This window comes from Cyprinus carpio, chromosome B18, assembly GCF_018340385.1.
Source record: "Cyprinus carpio isolate SPL01 chromosome B18, ASM1834038v1, whole genome shotgun sequence".
NCBI lineage: Eukaryota > Metazoa > Chordata > Actinopteri > Cypriniformes > Cyprinidae > Cyprinus > Cyprinus carpio.
In genome coordinates, this window is record NC_056614.1 from 7,577,555 (window position 1) to 7,599,258 (window position 21,704).

Sequence of the window (21,704 nt, forward strand, 5' to 3'; positions counted from 1 at the left end):
GCAGGACGAGAGTTCTCCAGGAGCAGTATTGGGAGACCCCCTTCTGTGTCAGCACCTGACTCATTTGGTTGAAGTGAGTGTTGGTTTGAATTACCAGAATGGAATCAGAATGCTGGGAAACAATAGCAGATCATACCACATTTTCTTTGTGTTTTATACCGCACACAGAAACTAGCATGTTTTCAGGGCCAACGTGTCTTTGCAGAAACAGTTACTTACAATACTATCAAAGACAACACGCAACTCAAAGAGAACTTTGATGCAGGTATCTGTGGAATGACTTCAAAGAGAAAACTGATGTTATGATTTTAAGCATAATAAGAAAAGATGAAAAAAGAAACTGAATAAAGGAAAATGTTATGATGAGGGGGAATGCATGCGCAAAAAATATTTATTTGTTGACCATGATGTCTGCAAATGTATTTTTGTTCCAGTATGCTGGTATAAATTGCATAACTATATAGAACATACTGAATGCCTTCACCAACTGTTCTGTCTTGGATTCCAGTGTGTTAGCTTAGAGGAAACTTTAAGCAAATGCAGACATGACCCACAGAGACAAAGAGCAAAAAAGTTGAAAAACTGAAGAAAATACATCCTTGTTCTGGATCCCACATCAGATCTGTGAGTGGGGGATAAAGGCTAAATCGGAAGAGTGCATGCAAAGCACCCAGTCCATTGATGCAAACTATGAGATAATGTAAAGCTGTGTAAATACAGACACAGTCAGTCATTCAGTTATCGTACATATTCTTGACAGGACTGTGTGCTATTTAGAAATGACTTGAGAATGCCTTGAGCAGAATGTAATTATAAAAGAATGAAACAGACATTTAAAAAGAAATGCATTTAGTTTTCAAAATCAATTACCTATAAACATGCTCATACACATAAAACCTGAGATATTTAAAGACCCATTGTTCGGAATTCCTCATATTTCCATACCACAAATTTGAGTTAATTTTAATATATTAACATTTATGTTTATTGCAAAATGACTAAGATCAAAAATTCCTTTGCATTGCAATTCACTCAGTTGCTTTTTTCAAGCTCCAAGTAGTTTTCCTTGTGACAGATTCGGAGTTCTGCAGATATTTGGAAATACACACATTTCAGAAATGATCTTAGATCACATGACAGTTTCTATGCAACATTAAAAAAGGCTCTTGGTCTTGAGTAAAACAGTGTTAGAGAACATTTGTTTCTGTATTTCTATTTTGTAGCATTGTCAGCATTTGGTAAATGGTACAGCTGGAATGCTCTGTTGAGTTGGGTTTAAAAGAGTAGGAAAAGAAAGGAAAACATGTAATCTTGGCACTGTATGATTGTAGTCAATTTTCTTGCTCTGTTGGCAGATACATTTTTGCACACCATGAGCTCTCAATGTTCCTGACATGCACTGAACAGCCTTGTATGAAATAATGTTTCCCCTGATCTAGACAGTATGGGAGATCACATGGAGAGCCAATAGAGATGTTTGTGTACGTCTCCTGCTTTCCAGATGCTCCTTCTGAAGAACAAGAAATCTTACATGAGTCTCTTTCAGAAGAAATGTCAGTTAGGTCTTATCTCTACTCAGGCTTTCCAAGATATCAAAGTCTCCAATTCAAAGGAATATATATCTCAATGTGAATGCAAACTTTTTTTTTTTCAAATGTTTGGTTCTTCCAAAGACCAAATAATCTGACATCTACATTCATTTTATGGCTCTTTAATGTGAATGAAGTTTAGGAGAAACATCTAAGACTAGGTTGATCTGAACTTAACTGAGAACTCTAAGACTCCCAAGGAAGCTGAGCAGTAACTTTTTCCACTGGAATGCTGCATTCTTCTGACCGTCTCACATCTGCCACCTGCTCTTCCAGAACATTTTGTGCATGACTGCAGCTGGTACGCTAAAGACTCACCAGAATTAGACTTTCTCAGCATGTGTGCACAACATGTTTGGAAATGTAGTCAGCAGAATGGTATCCAGTTTCTCTTAGGTGGAAGGATTTTTTTTCCCCCCAAAGTCCAAAGTAAGCAAAACATACTCAAGTATGCAATGGCAGACACAAATGCTTGACCAATGCATTGCATTTTTACTTTTAATCTTAGTTCTCAAAGAGGGAGTAATTAACTATTCAGGTACCATTATTCTGGTAGCAAGCTTTTAACAATGTAAACAAGTGTCGACCTGGGGGGAATTCCAGAAAGTAGGTAATGCCACATACCTGGGCAAGTTTACAGATAGGTAAATGGATAACCTCATCTTTCGGTTCCAAAAACTGAGGTAAGTTTCAGGATATGCAATTAGCCATAGCAACTCATGCTCTGAACATAACCTACTCCAGAGTTTTCAGGGATGGCTTATTAAAGATGGATTCATCCATTTCCATTTCTGTGGTGACTCGGCTGTCTGAAATGGCATACACTCTATAGCTGTTTCCCCAGGGCTGCATCCTTCAAATGCTAATGGTTTTTCACATTTGAAATAGTTAAGCCTTGGTCATCCTAAACCCCAGGTAAATTGTATCCCATCTTGTTCACACTTTAGCTGGTGTTAACAATTACTCCTGGGTATTTATACGTTGATGTTTCAGACTCTACATTCCCAAGACCCTCAGTTGACGCTTTTATTTGCAGTCTCAGTGTCATTAACTAAAAGAACACAGCATGTGACTTATTTACATGAATGCTTTATAGCATTGCGTAGCATCCTTTTATACTGCCAAGTGCCATGAAGTTTTCTCTGAAAGGAATTTTGGACTATACAGATAAGAATAAAACAGTCTCTTCTTAACTCCAGTTGACATTTTCCCCTCAAATTCTAAAATGTTCATACAGTCCAACACACTGTGATTGTCGAAAGCATGTGAATATGAGGTACATGACCGGTTGTCTGTTGCTAAGCCTCAAGTTATTACCATTGTAACAAATGCGTTGTTTCATATCGAACAAGTTTGGAACCGCAAGGCGGGGTTAACACAGTTTGGGGTTTATATGACACCAAGTTAACCTTGCTTTCTAGAATACCTCCAAGAAAGTGAACATTTGACCACCATAATGCATCTTGGTAAAATCTAACTGCATTTAGCATTTTAGGTTTCAGAAGGCCCCTTTGTAGCCCTATAATGTGCCATTCCTGTATGCTTTACGTGGACTTGTCTATGCACCTAATTAGAAATGCTGAGAATCTCAGGGGTTTTGTAGTAATGCATCTTGTGGCAATTATGCAACAAAAACTTATGTTGCAAAATGAATTTGTACAAAACAAAATTGTTTCACAGTAAAATTTTATTAAGAAGTTAATAAATAAAAATGCAAAAAAATATAACGTTTTGTCAATTGTTGGGAATTGCCTAAATAGTAATAAATTGCTCTGAAGAGGTAAATAAATAAATTTACAGCATAAACTTACAATGGGCAAAATATCACAAAGATTTGGAACCAAACAAGCTAGCACCTTTAAAACAAATGACTTCCATGATGAAACTGAGAGACATCCCAAAGGTGTAAATGACCATATGTAAACCATTAGTCAAGGCAAAAAATGGTCTAACAAAGAGAATTGCTATGTCATTATAAAATATCAGCAATTTGTCTCTTATGCGTTACAGTGGTTTCTGACACAACTGCGATCGGTGGGCATCTTGTTTTCAGAATGAAAGAAACTTTACAAATAATAAACGGTGGTATAATTTTTACAAACTGTAAATACTATCTAAACTAATAGGATTTAAGTGACAAAAGCAACTATAAAATAAAAAGCACCATGTTAGATATGAAAAGATTTAGAACTTTCATCCTTTTCTCCTGAAGGCCATGTGACGAGTGTACAATCAACATGAATGACTGTTTGCTGTAATTACAGGCGTGGACATGGAAAAAAATGTGCAAAAAACCTGAACACCAGGACTGTTTTGACTTCTAGCCATATGACAGAAAACAGAAAGCAGGTGTGTTGTGTGTGAAAGAATGCGAAAAACCCTAAAAACATTAGCGTACTAAGAGAAAGGTTAGACCTGCTAAACCCACTCCTGCTGCTGCAAAAAGTGCTGTCTTCATCGAGGACTCTTGGTTCAGCTGTCTTGCATTGTGGAAAAACCTGCAGAAACCCTCCTACAAAAAGACAAGACAGATCAGGATGAGATTCACATTTTGCTTCCCACACCAATATGATACACTCAGATCAGTATGTTGGACCTCATTAGACAAAGTAGCTAAAATGTCAACAATATGCAGAGATATTACATAATAGCACAGCCTGCTTACTCATTAAGCCCCTTTCACACTGTGATTCCAGAAAATACACGGGTAATGTGTCCCGGCAATTGTTCCCGGGTCGCTAGATTTTGCGCCTTTCACACGGCCTGTGATTACCCGGAATATGTGCGCGCGTTCACACACAACCAATAAAGGTCCCTTAAAGACACGTGACATCAGGATGTAATGTACGAGTCGAAAACGCTAGGCATGTTAACTTTCTCTTAAGCTGGCAAACGATCTCAGCATCAGCGGAAAGTGAGGAACTAACTGATATCTGCTTCATTACAGTTTGCACATATTTTTTTTCGTCGCGAACGTTGATCTGCCTTCAAAACACCTGGTAAAAAAAAGTCACGCGATAACGTGCGTCATCAATACAACAGACCCTTTACGCCACTAGGTCTGCCTTTTGTTCACACAGCACTCGTTCCGGGACTGAACCCGGCAATGTTACTAGGTCCCGGACCCGGGATCAATCCCGGGACGTGTTTGTGTTCACACAGAAGGCGACCCGGCAATTTTCCGGGTACAACGTGCAGTGTGAAAGGGGCTTAATACATAACCCTGCTCTCAGGAGGAGTGGCACATACAACTTTAATAATATTTCAAATTAAATATTCCTTAGAGCTGTGGAGTAGTGGATAATGCACATGTTTGATACTCACATTTTCTCAGTTTCAAAATCTAGTGAACTGCCAAACAAAACAGCATACTGTATACTGCTTTGGCTCCCGACAACAGGACAAATGGAAGAGTAAAGGAACTGTCACTTCGACACATCCTATTAAAACTACTCATTCTTTTCCCTGTACAGCCTTCAGAAGGATCCCAGTGTCAGGAACAATTGGAAAGTGTACTTTTAATACACGGCATAAATATTAAATTCATACACGGCATCTTGGATCACGTCAAAAGATTTTAAGTTTGTTTAGAGCATTTGACTGCAGAGAGTTCGCAAATAAACTTCTATTGAGAGAAGCAGAAGCCAACCGTATAAGATCTGACAGCCGCTGCATCGCAATCTATAAGTAAACAATTTCATAAAGCTTTGTTCATAAATGGGTGTTGATAATTTTAGCCAATCATTTACTGGTAAGCTTTAAAGAAGCTGCCTCCTCCTTATAAGGGATCATTTCAGCCAAAAAGTAAATATTTGTGTGTGTCTGTAAAAAAAAAAAAAAAATCTTTATTAACATTATAAGTGAACCTCCAGGAACATATTAAAGTATATAAAGTGATGTCATGATCCCTTTAAGTTTTAGTGCTCATGTGAGAGACACAGGTTCGGATCTAGCCTGCAACACCATTTAGACTGTTTCCTCCTCAGTGTTCACCCCTCTACTCTGACATTACTTTGGGCTCTACTCTGGTCTTTCTGTGACAAAATATGCCAGTTTCGGATGCTAACTGATATTTCAAGGGTTAAATGTAGATGTGATAGTTTCAGAAGCAGAAGGCAAAAGCACAGGCGTGCGTAACTGCTGTTTTTTTAACTGCCTAAGGACCCGAACAAACAGCAGAAGGCTTGAAGAGTCAGCCTGAGCAGCTGCCTTCAGACAGACACCTGCTGTACTGGTCAGAGCGAGTCCAGGTGCACTAGCTCACATTCATATGCTGCACAAACTCTGAGTGAAGCATGGAGATCAACCACATGGTAAACACAATAGATTAAATGGCTGAGTGGCATTCGGCTCTGCTTTCAACAGCTGCCAAATAAAAGAGAAAGAGAAAATTGGGGAGACAGAAAGGGCACCAGGCCTCTCAAACACTTAATACATGCAAATAGAAATACAAGCTGCTGTTTTCCTTAAGCCAACACATTTATGATTTTAAGACTTCACTATGACACCACTAGTGACTCGCCCTCATGACATTCCAAATCTGTCTGACTTTCCATTGCGGAACACAAAAGAAGAAGTGCAGTAGGTACTCTTTTCCATAGAACAAATGTGGAAGCGAGTGGACAATGTACTCCATATGACTTGTGCATGATACTCCAAGTAATCTTAAGTCATACAAAAGCTTTCTGTGAGGAACAGACTGACATTTAAGTCTTTATTTGCTTAAAATCTCCCTCTCTGTCAAAGCTTATTCCTCTGCATTCAAATATGGCACGTCTAAATGGCAAACACTATTACTTCTTGTATATGAATGAATGTATATGGCTTCAGACCTGAAATATGATGAACAAAAGTTGTATAGACTACTTTTATGGCACCTTTTTAAAGCTGGACAAATTGGTCCCTATATAATTCTATAGAAAAGAGCAGAAGGTTTGTGAAAATTCATATATGTGAGATTCAGCAGCTCAATTACTCTTAAATTAAATTGGCATGAAATGAAAATTCTTGACCTTCTGGTGAGAAAACAGACTTCTGTCTGGTGATGTATAATGGATTTCTCTTATCATTTAAGTTGTGGTCATATTTACAAGTGTTTGGTGAATTTTCACAGGCAAAATCCAGTCATTTTAATAGGAATCCACACAATCGGGAATTTTGTGTGAGGGCAAAAAGATTTTGTAACAGGTTCAAGCTGGTCATGAAATTTGCCACGTTAACCAAATTTGCTTGATTTGAAAGTGACTGTGTTCCTTGCATTGCTACGCTATTCACCAAAAAAAAAAAAAAAAAAAAAAAAAAATTGCCTTTTTGCACACAAAATTTGGGCAAAGAAAATGTGATTGCACCTGTACTACAAAACCATTAAGAGAGAGGTCTTTTTTAAGCTATAGAAAGTGCATTCATTAGACATGATCTTTTAAACAAAAACATTTATGTGTTCATCCACCCTACTGCTAAACCATTTGCATTTGACTGTGTTGACTAACATGTTCCTCAGAATCATGCGTGTAATTACAGCAGATATCAGGCTGCAAAAATAAACAACATCTCCTGGGGTTATTGAGGGTATTTAAAGTTGGAACAAATATTGCTTTCATAGGTCAGTGCCTGGGAGTCTGAAGAACTGGACGCCCACACAGAAAAAAGTCCTTGGTGAGACTTTTGAGAGCCTGTTTAAAAGTGTTTTAAAGAGCAGTTCTGCTTCCCCACAAGCATTCCCAGGATTCTTTGGCTTGCGTCACTCTCTAATTGACAAAAACAGGGCGGCCACAAGAAGGTATACACTGCACTACTCGAAAAACTAGACCAGCATATCACTGCCACTGCAGTACCTTCCAATGACAGTTTACAAATGTGCATATTGAAGTATATAGGTAAGAAAAGCTCAAAGAGATTGTGGTATCAAACACTGTACAAAATAGGCTGTGTTTCTGAGAGCAAAACACCAAAAGATCAAATGATGCACTTAAGCACCCACGCAGTTTCACATTGAACCAGAACTGATGTAGAAAAAACCCCTCACTAAATGCCTCGCTAAAAGTTGAAACTTGACGACTACACAGGGTCTTCCTACTACCTACACATCAACGCTCTACCACACAAACAAAAATATTATGGCTTTAAAACCATCATTTACCAGCATAAAGACCTCTGCCCCAGTCTACAAAGCTAATGCTTACCCAGCCTCCGTTTTCCACCAACCAGTCCTGTTTTTCCCCTCCAAGGTAGTCAGCGATGGTCTCGGCCAGTCTCCGGGAGCACTCAGAATTCTCTCCTCTGGACAGGAGCTCACTGGCCAGCACTCCAGTGAAAGTAAAGATGGAGACCACCCTCCCCCAGTTCAGTTTCCCATCTCCCACCAGTTCCCTCATGACGCTCTGCAGACACTTGCTGGGATCTGATCCGCAGGTGTCCAGGAACTCCTGGGAGAGGGATCGGAATTTGGTTCTGTACTGCTGCTCCATCTCTTTGGCCAGGTATCTCATGGCCTCTGCTGACTCGCTGGGAGGCGTCTGTTGGATCCCGCTGCAGAAGCCGATGTAATCTTCTGCCAGCAACAAAGTCTGTTCCCTCAACCAACAGGACATTTTCTAAATGAAATGACACACACACAAAAAAAAGGGTCAGGCAGGGTCATAATCACCACTTGGACATGAACATCAAACATTTTGAATTTTTGGATGGCAATGTCCTGCAGTATGACCTATAATTTACCTACAATCAACCTTTATTTGATTCTTATTTAAGTCTCATTCATGCTGCCTATCTTAGTTAAGAGACTAGGGAATATGTAAATGTTTAACAATAATTTGTCACTCTACAGTATTTAAATAAATTATTATATGAAATAAAAATCAAAACCAGTAAGGTTTTAACCTATAATTTTTATATTATTATTTTTGCCATGTTATTTGACAATTAGGTCTACCTTTTAACGGTTTAATGTAAACTTGTAAACATCCCAACACAACACAATTTCGACCAAAATGTTAGTTACTGCAGCTATTGTCACTACTGTCAAAACATAATTTATACTATGCAAGTTACTATGTATATTGTACTTACCATTCAGGGCAACAAGTTTTCAGAATTTTTTCATTTTATATAATTTCTTGATGTGATATTAGTTATGGCTAACACCTTTGCCACAGTTTTATTAATAACGCATTTCATTTCAGTTGTATGTCATAACTGGTTAATTCAAGCACGCGCTTACGTTCAGATGAGTTCAGAAATGGGTAAATGATTCATACCGTAATAAAGGCTGTTATAGTCAGCGGCTGTTTGTCTGGGTTCAGGCCTTATATGGTATAAAAAATACATTCAGATTCAACGATGTCCACCGTAAAACTGCTTCCGTCACTTTTGCCGCCAGTATTAACACAGAATCCATATGAGCGAGCTCAATTTGATAAAAACACAGCATCGAGAAATGAAAGGCAGCGCACGCAACACTGTGAAACACAAAGCCGGCTGCGCCATTGCGCACGAGAACACAAAGAAGCGAGACAACAGAACGGGTTTTAAATATACGGTTTTCTCAATACATTTCAATTAAGTCTGATTCTGAAAGGCACTGTATAATGTAATTTAGCATTTCTCTCTATAAAAGTGAAAATAATAAAGCAGCTCACCCTCCCAGCGATGTCAGACTGCGCTCTCCACCGACAGTTGCGCAAACAGCAGTCAGATCTCATAGCAGGAGACGCTCCGTCACTCCACCCACTGCACACGCTTTATCAACGTAGAGCGCGCTCCAGTTCCGCATTAGGCCACGCCTCTCGGGTCAGGACGCTTTCTTTTCGCATTGTACTTTCCATTCAATATTTCTGATCCACAATGATTTTCTGTTTTCAGTATAACGACACTATAAAAAGTAGTAATAATTGACGGTCTTCATTGATTCCCGAAGAATCTCAGAAAAAATCTCAGTAAAACTCACATTTGAAGATTTTCCAATTATGTTTTGACGAATATTTATCTTAAGTATTTATTTTCATTTTTTTTAAGTGTGTTTACATTCAAGTTTTTAACTCGTTTATCACACGGTATAAACGCTCAAACACACACACACAAACACAAAAACAGGAAAATAATTCTCCCGACTACTGTGGCAATATTTTATAAACACCAAACAATAGTAAACATATAGTGTATATTTTCAGGGAACTGTTAACAATACTGATGTGGACAAACAACTCAATCAGATAATTGGGATTCTGATTATATTACACTTGATATGAAAGAAAAAAAAAAGCACGCACTTTAAACACATCTATATTTTTTTAAATTCTAGTGCAAGCAATACTCATTCATGAATGTAAATTTCAGACTTCTAGATATACTTATTTGAGCTAGACCAACTGCACAAGTAGGCCTACTGAAATCAATTCTCTTTAAATCATTACCATAAAATATACCTACAAAAGTATAGTTAATTATATTAAAACTTACATTTTTAATTAAAAAATATATTTTACAAACTAATTCTTGAACGACAATCTTTTTCAAATAGTCTAATATATATATATTAAATTTTTTATTAAAAAATATATTTTTATATATATATATATATATATATATATACTTTTTTCTTTATTTATATATATATATATATATATATATATATATATTTTTTCTTTATTTATATATATATATATATATATATATATATATATTTTTCTTTTATATATATATTTTTTTTTTTTTTTTTTTTTTTTTTTTTTTTTTTGTGAGAAGCCAAGGAAAAGAGACATCTAATTGTGCTAAGATAATAAAAAAGGCAGGATCCCTAGATAAGTCCCACTGTGTACTGAGAATCCAAAGTACAAATATCTTAAATATCTTCTCAGACTGGTGCAGAAGAACTCTTCAAGCCCAGATCTGCAACAAAAAATTAGATAAAAGTAGGAGATAAAATAGTTCAGTACAAAACAAGATGATAACCACAGCGTATGATAATTTTCAAAAGAGGAACAAAGAAGTTTCTATTCTTTACACCTTATGAAGGTTAGACAGAAAAGACCATGGTGAAACTATAACCTATGTTGCGTAATTCCCCTACTGCTCTCAAGGGACAGACATCACAGGATGGTGTAAAACACCTATATAAAGTCCCTGATGCCAGTAAAGAGCAAAACCATACAGTATATTACGTAAGTCACTTTCCCCAGAGAACCTGAAGCAGACACTCACCCGCAAAGTGTTGTCCCATGATCCTGAGCAGAACGCGGTCCCATCAGGGGACACTCTGACAGTGCTGACCCGATTTTCGTGGCCAAAGAGAATTGCCACTCTGGTACCTTTCAGGACATCCCAGACGTTAATGGTGTAGTCATTATATCCTGCAAACAGCAATCGACCTGTGGAAAAAAATAAAAATAAAATAAAAAATAAAAAAAATAAAACAGTATAGGAAACAAGGGAAAAATGTTGTTGTTTAGAATAATTTTAAGTCAAGTCACATTTACTTTATACAATACAGATTGTCAAAGCAGCTTCAAATGAATAAACAGGTATATAACAGAAATGTTGCAAAGTTCAATCCAATTTCGGCTCTAAGGCAGTTCTACAGAAGATAATACTGTCTCAATTAGTTTAATGTTGATTCAGTTTAGCTCAATAACAATGTTGCAAAATGTATCAGTTATGAAGCAAACTCAATTCAGTTATAAAGATCAATATTCATTTAGTTCAGTTAAATAACAGTGCAAAGTTAATCAGTTATGAAATGAGTTAAAGTCAGTTCCACAGAAGGCATTTATTTAGCTCAAGACGGTTCAATGTTGATTTATTTCAGTTCAATAACTGTCAATGTCTCAACGTTCAGAGTTCAGTAACAGTGAAAAGCTCATCAATTCCTAAACAAATTTGATTCAGTTATAAAGCAGCAGTATAGGAAAAAATAGCACCATTATCCAACTCAATTCAGTTCAAGTTTTGATCTTCCTCTAGTGTCAGTGGAGTGGAAATATTACAGAATATGTATTGTATTTTTATTGTCTTTTGTGTACTTAATTACATATGGGCAATATTGTTCAGTATAAAACCACAGAAATTTTTAATTTTCTTTTAATCACTCCTTTTTGTCAATTGAAAGCTAGATTGAAGAGTTAGGTTTTTAAGACTTGGGTTTTTGTGGTACTTTTATGGACTTTGTTTAATATTTTTGTAGCTTTCCACTGTCAATCCCCTTTTATTACATGGAAAAAAGATTCTGCTAAACTTCTCCTTTTAGGTTCCACAAAAGTCATACAGGTTTGGAACAACATGAGGGTGAGTAAATGATGACATAACCATCATATTCAAGCCTTCTATTATAACTTATGCATGTTACGAGTTTTTGAAGACTACAGTACATCTTTGTACTCTTCTTGTGCAATATAACTGTCATAAGTCTACATTCCCTAATGAGACACATGTTAGACACATGCTATCCTAGCAAGTGTGGGCGTCACAGCTGAGGTAACTGCCTGTTCTCTCATTTGACTCTGTTGAGTAACATTCCTTGGAAACCCTGGATTTCATTAGAGCAGATATCCGTCAATAATAACCATGTGTCCTGTGTACTAAAATAAGGACTTAAGTGCCCTGTATAGTCAGTGCACTTATACAGTGCCTTGATAATGTATTCATACCCCTTCATTTTTTTTCCATGTTTTATTATGTTAACTGCTTTAAATGACTTTATTTTAGTATACAAGCCATACACTATAATGGTAAAGCAAAAAACAGGGTCTTAACATCTTTGCAGATTTATTACAATTAAAAAACTTAAATGATTCCATTGCATAAGTATTCATACCCTTATCTGGAACAGTTGAAATTTAGCTCAGGAGCATTCATGTTGCTTGTAGATGTTATAAACATCTTAATAAAAGGTCTAACAGCTCATAATGCATTTCAGAGCAAATACCAATCCTGAGGTAAAAATAACTGCCTGTAGAGCTCAGAAACAGGTTTGCATCAAGCCACACATTTGGAGAAGTGTTCAGAAAAAAAAATCTTGTTCACAAAAGCATAGTATCTGTTGCCCTTAATGGAAGGACTTTTGCTAGAGCTGGCCTCCTGGCCAAACTGAGCAATTGATGGAGAAGGGCTTTGGTTAGTGTGGTGACCAAGAACCTGATGGTCACTCTAGTTGAGCTCCATGATCATATATGCAGATGGGAGAAACCTGGAGATGGGCTTTATGGCGTTGTGGCAAGACTCAATCCTTTCTTCAGTGAAGACACATAAAAATAAACTTGGCAAAAAAAAAAAAAATCTCTGGTCTGATGAACCTCAATTCCAAACATCATGTTTGAAAGAAACCAGGCACTGCTCATCACCTGCAGAGTACCATCCCAAAAGTAAAGTGTGCTGGTAGTAGCCTCATGCTGTTTTTCAGTGTTAGGGACTGAGGGACTCATCAGAATAGAAGACAAGCTCAATTCACCAAAATATTGAGATTAGCCTTAATGAAAACTTAATCCAGAGCATTCAGAACCTCAGACTGGGCAGAAGGTTCACCTTCTAACAGGACAATAACCCTAAGCACACAGCAAGAGTCGATCATAGACACGGTCTGTGAATGTCCTTGAGTGACCCAGCCACAGCCTGGGATTGAACCCAATCAAATATTTCTGGAAAAACCTGAAAATGTGCATCTGCCCCCATCCAACCTTAAAGAGCTTGAGAGGTGAAGTGATGAGTAGAAAAATGGCAGATAATTGCCAAATGCTGATAAGCAAAACTTGTCGTATCAAAAAAAAAAAAAAAAAAAAAAAAAATAGGACTTGACACTATAAAGGTGCTTCAGTTAAATGTTTAGTTATAAGGGTATGAATACTTATGCAATGTACTTATTTAATTTTTTTTATATAAATTTACCAAGTTGTGACATTTCTGTTTTTGCTTTGTCAATATGGTGTATCGAGTGTAGATTGATGTGAAAAAAAAGTAATTTAAAGCAGTTTAACATAAGGCAGCAACGTAACAAAACGTGAAAAAACTAATTAAGGGGTATGAATACTTTCGCAAGGCACTGTAAAAAGCCCTAGTAAAAACCTAGAGCAGTGTACGAGAGTCAGTGTATCACAAGTAAGTGAGATGTCAGAGCAACATGATGATCGATGCCCAGTTCAAGAAATCATTTACCAAACAATGAAAATTCTGTCATCATTTACTCACAATCATGCTGTTTCAAACCAGTGTGACTTTATTCTGTTAAAACATAAAAAGAAATCTGGCTCTTTGGAATGCAATGACAATAAAATGGATTTCAAGCTTTAAAAAGCACATAAATGAATCAGTTAGGCTTCATGACACATACATTCTATATGTCTTCTAGATTAATATTATTGCTTTTGTGTAAGAATTAGATAAAAAAAAGTCCTCAAATGTCATTCAGATATGACGCAAAAAACATGACACATCATGTTTGACATTAATGACGATACAGTCAAAAAATATGGATGTTTGATATCAAATCTGGCATGACAGGTTTTTGAAGAGATGGTTTACCATGTATAACTTCCTGTATGACTTTCTTTTTTCTGTAGAACACAGATATTTTGAAGAATGTTTCAGCTGTTTTTGCCCTTTACAATTAAAAGTCAGTGGGGTCCAAAACAATTACTTTCAACTGAATTTTCATATTATTTTGTGTTCCACAGACAGAAAGAAAGAAAGAAAGAAAGAAAGAAAGAAAGAAAGAAAGAAAGAAAGAAAGAAAAGAAAGAAAGAAAGAAAGAAAGAAAAGAAAAAAAGAAAGGAAAAAAAAGAAAAAAGAAGAAAAAGGGAAAAGAAAGAAGAACAAAAAGAAAGAAAGAAAGAAAGAAAGAAAGAAAGACAAGCTTGGAACAACATGGGGTTGAGTAAATTATGACAACATTTAGATTTTTGGGTCAACTGTCCTTATAATATGTCATATTTGAAGGTACAATCACTCACTCAGTTGAGACTTGAGAGTTGATGTAAATTGATGCTGATGTTGAGCAGCCGATGTAAAGATTTCCAGTGAACAATGAGTACATTTGATGACACTTTATTTTGATGGTCCCTTTATACACTCTGTTGACCATTAGTAACTTTGCAAGTACACGTCAGCTTATTCTAGTAACCATAAGAGTCTAGTATCCTACTAATACTATAATGCAAGTTAGCTGACATGTAGTTTTAAAGGTAGCCTACTTACAGTCAACAGAATATCTAAAGGGGACCATCAAAATAAATTGTAAGCTTAAATTTTGGTCTGTTGTCAAACAAAGACGTCATATAGGCTTGAAATATAGGAGACACATGGAGCGAATTTATGACAGTTTTGTGGCTGGTGCTTTTATGGTACAGTCCTCATTCAGTTTAAAAATATGAAAAAGAACACCTGGGACATTCTCCTTTTGTGTTCAGTGAAAAAAACAAAGAAAACTGGAATGGCATGAGGGTGAATTAATGATTTTTGATAAATTAGTACATTTCTTCATATACATTTATCTTTTTATTTTTAGGTGAACACTCTGCTTTAAGAGCCTTTGTCCACTTTCTTACCACTGAGGGAAAAGTCCACACTAGAGGCTCCAAATATGATACTCTCTTTGGAGTAGATGGCAACCTCACGGTCAGCTCGCAGGTCATACAGGCGACACTGAAACAACATGAAAGCTCACAGTGAGATCAGTGTGAACATACAGAGTCTCATTCACTGAGTCTCAGCGATCATTGACTGACTAACAGGTGACATGATCTGTTTTTAAAACAAGGACGCACTGCATGTACCTTGACCTGGAATATAACAACAGCAACCTTGCTAAATCCTAAATACACAAACATCTATTCTAATACACTCTCGCACATAATCAGTCAACTGAGTATCTCTTAACCTAATTTGATCAACAATTATTAAAACAAAGTCATCAAAAATTCATTGTGTATGATTGTCTAAACCAATTATCAAGCCATTCGTTTCAGTCTGGTTCAAAAGGGTGTGTTTGGAGGAGAAGTATTAATCAGTGGACACAGGGTAACAGATTTACACTATTGATTGTGAATGTTTCTTTCAAACCTTTGTAATCTTTGAGAAGCCAATTGATTGTTTTGAAGTGATATGGGGTAACTGGTGTGTTGTAATGTAGAAAAACTTACCGTAGCATCATCAGATCCAGTTGCAAAAGCATCTCCGCTAGGGTAATACCTGCATTCATAAAGAAGGTTCAAATTTCCATAGACAATTAAATAGTTCACCTAAAAATAAAAATTCTGTCATTAATTACTCACCCTCATGTCATTCCAAATCCGTGAGACCTTTGTTAATCTTCTGAACACAAATTAAGATATTTTTGATGAAATCCGAAAGCTTTCTGACCCTGAACCACTGATGTCATATGGATTTTTTTAACAATGTCCTTACTACCTTTCTGGGCCTTGATGTGTGAGTTGAGACGCTGTCTATACAGGTTCAGAAAGCTCTCAGATTTCATTAAAAATATCTTAATTTGTGTTCGGAAATCTGACGGGTTTGGAATTTTTATTTTTTTATTTTTGGGTGACTATCCCTTTAAAACACATAGACAACACTATGACTATGTCCACACTACTGATTCCCAATTCTAACTCTTTGCTAAAAGTTTTTGGTTTGTGAGGTTGACCACATGCACTTTTATCATTTTATCACTGAAGTATATGCTGTGCATACATGGCAAAAATTATGTAGCACCCTATTTTCAAGCATACAGGCATACATTCTCCCAATATAAACAATTTAGGTATAATTGGGATATTTCTTGTTTTATCATTACACTGACTGTACTCCTATGTACAAAGAAAGGTCAATTTAGAAATGCTTCACTGAATCTGATGTGGAAGAACAGGTTTGCATAAAACCCAGACATGAGCACAGATGAACACCTTTGGTGTGAATTGAAATGGCTGCAAATCAAAACTCAAATTCCAACATCAGTGCCTGACCTTGCTGATGCTCTATGAGGAAGTGAATCCCCACAGGTATGATTCAACATCTAGTGGAAATTATTCACAGATGAGTGGAAGCTGTTATAGCAGCAGAGGCCAACTAGTGCCTATGGTTTTAAATTTAAACATTTAATACACATATGGGTGCATTCCTTGGATGACCACATACTTTGTCTAAAGACAATTAATGCACCAAACACTGAACACAATACAAATCTGAATAGTTAAATGATAACTTTCCCTCACAGTCTTACACTTAAGATAATGCATGTGTGTTTGTTGCTTATATGCAGTACTCCAAAAGTCTTTGCACTCACATGTTGTTGAAAAAAAAAGTTTTTGCTGTTGTTTTTTGTTCAATGAACAGCATTTAGTGGAAAAATATATTTTCTTTACTGTCACTTTTGGCCAATTTCATGAATTTAATAAATTTCACTTCTGAATAGAAGTATCTACTATTACTAGTAAATACTACTTATTTTTTACTTACCCTAAATGTTTGAATGATAATATATCACCTTTTCCACAAAAAAAAAAAAAAACAAATATATATATATATATATATATTAGCAAGCACAATCGTTTTCACCAATGATAACAATCAGAAATTCTTTCTGAGCATTTTAGAATGACTTTTGAAGGATAATGTGGCACTAAAGACTAAAGTAATGGCTGCTATAAATTTGGCTTTGCCATCATAGGAATAAATTACTTTTTGCGAAATATTATAAAAAAATCTGTTATTTTAAATTGCAATAATATTTCACAACATTACTATTTTGATTGGTGAGCATAACAGACTTCTTTCAAAAACGTAATTATTCCAAACTAGCGCTGTCAAATCGATTAATTGCAATTAATTCCATCCAAAATAAAAGTATGTTTTTATATAAATATATATACACACACACACACACACACACGCACATGTAAATATTTGTTCAATATATACATGAATGTGTTTGTATGTATATAAATATATATACATATACACAGTATTCATACATAAATTATGTAAACACAAACTTTTATTTTGGATGCAATTAATTGTGATTAATCAATTTGACAGCCCTATTTCCAAACTTTGGACCAGTAGTGTATAATATATGTGTATATGTGTATACAGTAATGTGATACAGTATATAATCTATTACATAATTATATATTAATATGTATATAAATGTTTTAAGCTGATGGGTGCTTTTGTTGTCCTTTAGCTATTTCGTGCCAAATAATCAATTATGAAAAATGCTGATAGATTGGAATAAAAACACGTCCAACACGACTGTTTACAGTAAAGTCAGATTGTGACCAAAAGTCTGATATTTCTCCGATTTATTTCCACATAATAAAGTGGCCAAGATCAGATTAAAAAATATCACATTCAATGTGATTTTTGCTGTTCACAATGTTATGCAGTGAGGAAAAGATCTGTGATGTGAACATGGCTTAAGAGCATTATCAGAAAGTGCCAGGCGGCGGGTCACTCACTTCACACTGTTGATGTCAGACTCATGTGTTTCAAAGGACTGAACATTCTGTCCCGAGCGCATGTCCCACACATTAGCCTTTTTATCACAGCCCTGAAACACACACACAGCACTTTAGAGACCGGCAGAACAACACTCACACACAACAGGGTGAATCTCAGGAGAATGATGTCCTAAAAATAGCTACATTGTGACTGAAAAATTTCCTAACATGTAAAATCAATCCACATGACTTCTAACGTTAATGATGGCCATTTAGAGATGATTATTTATATCCAGTGCTTTCTTTCATCTTTATAAACTAAAATGAGTATATCACTGATTCTGCTGTAAGGATGGTAATCTCACATGTGTTATTTGAGTGGGGGTTGGGATATGTGTGTAAAACAGTATATGCGTCAATGGTGTTTTGAAGATCTGACCCCTGATACGAAGGTGTTTCCTGTTTCAGAGGGTGCAAGGTTCAGTGAAAGAACATCAGCTGAGTGACCATGGAAACTCTGCAGCAGCTGCCCACTTTCAACATCCCATAATGCACATGTCCCATCACCACTTGATGTCAGAATCTGCAACACACACGCACACACACATACTTCTGGGTCTGCCTTGAACAAATGGATAAGCAACTATAGATCACTTTAAATTCTTCCTGACATTTTGTAATGACCTGAAAAAAAAAGTATAAAAGTACATATAAAGCACCTGTGTAATGCTCTCGTGGAGGTATTGATTATTACCATTATGTCAGGACCACAAGCACATGTAGAAATACAATATTTGTTGTTTCCTCAACTGTCCTGAAGAAACTACATTAAAAACAGCCAGCATCAGGTTGACTAGATGACAGACACAATGTAACATTTTATGTGAACTATCCCTTTAAATCAGTTTGCGAGTGTAAACCCTAAAAAAATCATAATCACTGGAAACGCAGAATTTTCACTTTCTACTCTTCTATAAATAGATGTACTGAATCCCCTGTCTTGATAAAAACAAACCATTTCACTTCGTCTTTTTATTATCTTTGTCACTGACAGGAACATAATCACGAAAGAGGAACAATCCGTGATGTGAGATGATGCAGAGAGAGAAAACCCCCAACACTAACAACAAACACAAACCCAACAGAAAGCTGAAGTGAATATTTTTAGAATTAATTATTCCAAATGACTGTTACACTCACTGAACAGACCAAATCACAGAACCCATGCTGAAAGAGCAATAAAAAAAAAGCTTTTCTTACTGATCCATGACAAGGTTATTTTTAAAAGCAGAAATCACATCAGGGGAACTTCAGAGGATTGATGTGATATTTGCTAATGAGAAATGTGATTATGTTCTATAAATATCAGCTAAATCATTACAGACCCATCACTGCCACAGATGCACTGATTAGAGCTGAATTATTGAACCATGAATGATTATAATTTGACCATCTCAGCACTGAGGCTCTAAAAAAAATAAAAAATAAAAGTTCCTTCATTTTTAGAGCTGTGACTGTAATGTTTTGGTGTGATTTAAAATAAATAAATGAATAGATACTGTATATACAGTCTATGTAAAATTCCATGAATGCAACCTCACACAGGGTCTGATGCCAACGCAAAAATAGTGTGTTTAGCACTCAATTTTACACAAAAAATAAATAATAAACTTTTATAACCGAACACATTTTTGTAAAGAGCTATTGATTAAGATGTAAAACCTTTACAGCAGCAACAATTATTACTTTATTAAATTATGGTGGAACATAAATGTATTCATAATGAATATGACATTACCACTCATTACAAATAGAAATTAATTTGTGCTATAATTCCAATTGTAATAATGATATTTGTATATCATTTACTCTAATCCTAACTCTCAAATAAACTTTAAAAAGCTAAAATTAGTGAAGAACACATCAAATTTCCTAACAAGTTGGTTTTTAACACGTTTTAATATATTTGTGAGAGTGTTTTCAAAATGTAGGCCTTCACAAGCATAACCAGCCCTGTATACACACACACATTCACCTGCATGTCAGAGTTGGTGAAGCTGCAGGAAGACAGATAGTTGGTGTGCATGGCCACAGATTTCTTTTTAGCTGCCAAGTTCTCATTTTTATCCAAAGAGAGAGGATAGACGGAGCATTTATTATCCAAACCACTGAATGAAAGACAAAGAGAAATGTTAACATTTTGCAGAAATGCACAGCAAATAATACATTTTATTTAAGTTAAGATCAGCAGTGACCTATGAAATTATGAAACTTACTACTACTACTACTAATGCTTATGACGCTCTCATGATATTTACCCACAAGCCACAGCACAGCCAGAAGGGGCATAAGCACAAGCCATGACCCAGGTGCAGGGCATAGTGACCGCATGCTCCTATATAACGCACATCACAAGAAAATCATTTACATTTTAATACATAATATACATGAAAATCAAGAATGGATGATTGATCAAGATCTGGGTTTTCATGGAAGAACTAAACTAACTGGATTGCAGGTGCAAATATGCCTAATTAATGACTAAAATTACGTTTTCTGTTCTTTTCATTTCAATAAACCAAATACACAAATAGGAAAACTTGTTATTTAAACTGCTTTTCTCCATACATGTTATTAAACACATGCATAAATAATCATGCAATGGGAATGTATTTCAATGGTCCTTTATACACAAGAAAAAGATTCTGCATGTCTGATCTGATGTGTTAATGTATGTGTTTATATTGCTGCCAGATTAGTTTGGCACTAATACCCTGGGTTTCCATTAGAGTGCATTACAACTATAAAACATGCAGATTATTATTTTGAACAGCTCTAGCACTGCAAAACATCACCAAAGAATACTGTGTGACACAAATAGAAATATTTACCTTATTGGTTGTATATGTATCCCACACTATGACTTTTCCATCCTATAGGAGAGATTCAGTGTTTCAGTAAAGATTTTTTTTCATTTAGCAGACATTTCTATTTAAAGTGACTCACAAAAAATGAGAAACAAAGCAATTCCTCAAGGCGCCAACAAAATTCGAAATAGCTGATGACAACTAGATTAAGAAGCAAGCAAGGGAAGAGAAAAAATGTAAAGGGGAGGGTGTGTGTGTTGGCATTGGTTTAATGTGGGGTGTTTAAGTGCTTGTGGAATAGGTGTGTTTTCAAATGCTTTTTTAAGATGTGATTGTCTTCCCAGTTCAGGTGGAGATTGGCAGCTCATTCCACCAGAGAGGAACAGAGAAGTTTTGGAGAGTGACTTTTTGTCTTGTTGTAAAGGAACACAAAGGCGTCGCTCATTAAATATTATAAAAATTGTGGATAACTGATATACTGCAGCTTCTAACATATGTCACGGTTCGGTATGTACCTCGGATCAGGGGGTCACGGTTCGAAGCGATTTGGGAAAAACCAAATCTACTATGCTCATTTCTTTTCATTTCTTTTGAACAGACAGTGGTACAAATTTAAAAAAAAATCCACCTAGATGTGAAAATATTAAATATTATTACATTATGTTAAATATATATATATATATATATATATATATATATATATATATATATATATATATATATATATATATATAATATATATATATATATATATAATCTGCAGTACATATATACAATAAAGGAATAAATTCTTGAAATATATTTGATTTAGTTTACAGATAAGCAA

General features: G+C 35.6%; 2 protein-coding genes across 5 annotated transcripts in view; both read right to left on the reverse strand.

Moving 5' to 3' along the window:
* Window positions 1-3,258: 3,258 nt before the first annotated feature.
* Window positions 3,259-9,368, reverse strand: LOC109105630 (anti-apoptotic protein NR13-like). The gene is made up of 3 exons (XM_042743685.1): window positions 9,227-9,368; window positions 7,772-8,182; window positions 3,259-4,101 (listed from the first exon to the last, which is right to left on the reverse strand). The coding sequence occupies exons 1-3, from the start codon at window positions 9,287-9,289 to the stop codon at window positions 3,979-3,981; spliced, it is 597 nt and encodes a 198-aa protein (XP_042599619.1). The 5' UTR covers window positions 9,290-9,368; the 3' UTR covers window positions 3,259-3,978.
* A 935-nt stretch (window positions 9,369-10,303) lies between these two features.
* The window catches only part of LOC109099272 (guanine nucleotide-binding protein subunit beta-5b-like), a 60,649-nt gene continuing 49,248 nt past the window's right edge, over window positions 10,304-21,704 (reverse strand). For all 4 annotated transcript variants that reach the window (XM_042743688.1, XM_042743687.1, XM_042743686.1 and 1 more), the window contains 9 exons: window positions 20,903-20,944; window positions 20,330-20,406; window positions 20,047-20,179; window positions 18,451-18,594; window positions 18,030-18,121; window positions 15,714-15,762; window positions 15,120-15,216; window positions 10,788-10,954; window positions 10,304-10,475 (listed from right to left, as the gene is read on the reverse strand). In XM_042743688.1, coding sequence (XP_042599622.1) covers window positions 10,464-10,475; window positions 10,788-10,954; window positions 15,120-15,216; window positions 15,714-15,762; window positions 18,030-18,121; window positions 18,451-18,594; window positions 20,047-20,179; window positions 20,330-20,406; window positions 20,903-20,944 — 813 coding nt within the window. In that variant the 3' untranslated portion in view covers window positions 10,304-10,463. The remainder of the gene's footprint in view (window positions 10,476-10,787; window positions 10,955-15,119; window positions 15,217-15,713; window positions 15,763-18,029; window positions 18,122-18,450; window positions 18,595-20,046; window positions 20,180-20,329; window positions 20,407-20,902; window positions 20,945-21,704) is intronic.

Coding starts and splice junctions, on each gene's coding strand:
- LOC109105630 (XM_042743685.1), bottom strand. CDS start 9,289: ATGAGATCTGACTGCTGTTTGCGCAACTGTCGGTGGAGAGCGCAGTCT. Junction 8,183..9,226: donor AGTCTGACATCGCTGGGAGG/GTGAGCTGCTTT, acceptor CATTTCATTTAG/AAAATGTCCTGTTGGTTGAG. Junction 4,102..7,771: donor TGGTGGAAAACGGAGGCTGG/GTAAGCATTAGC, acceptor GTCTTTTTGTAG/GAGGGTTTCTGCAGGTTTTT.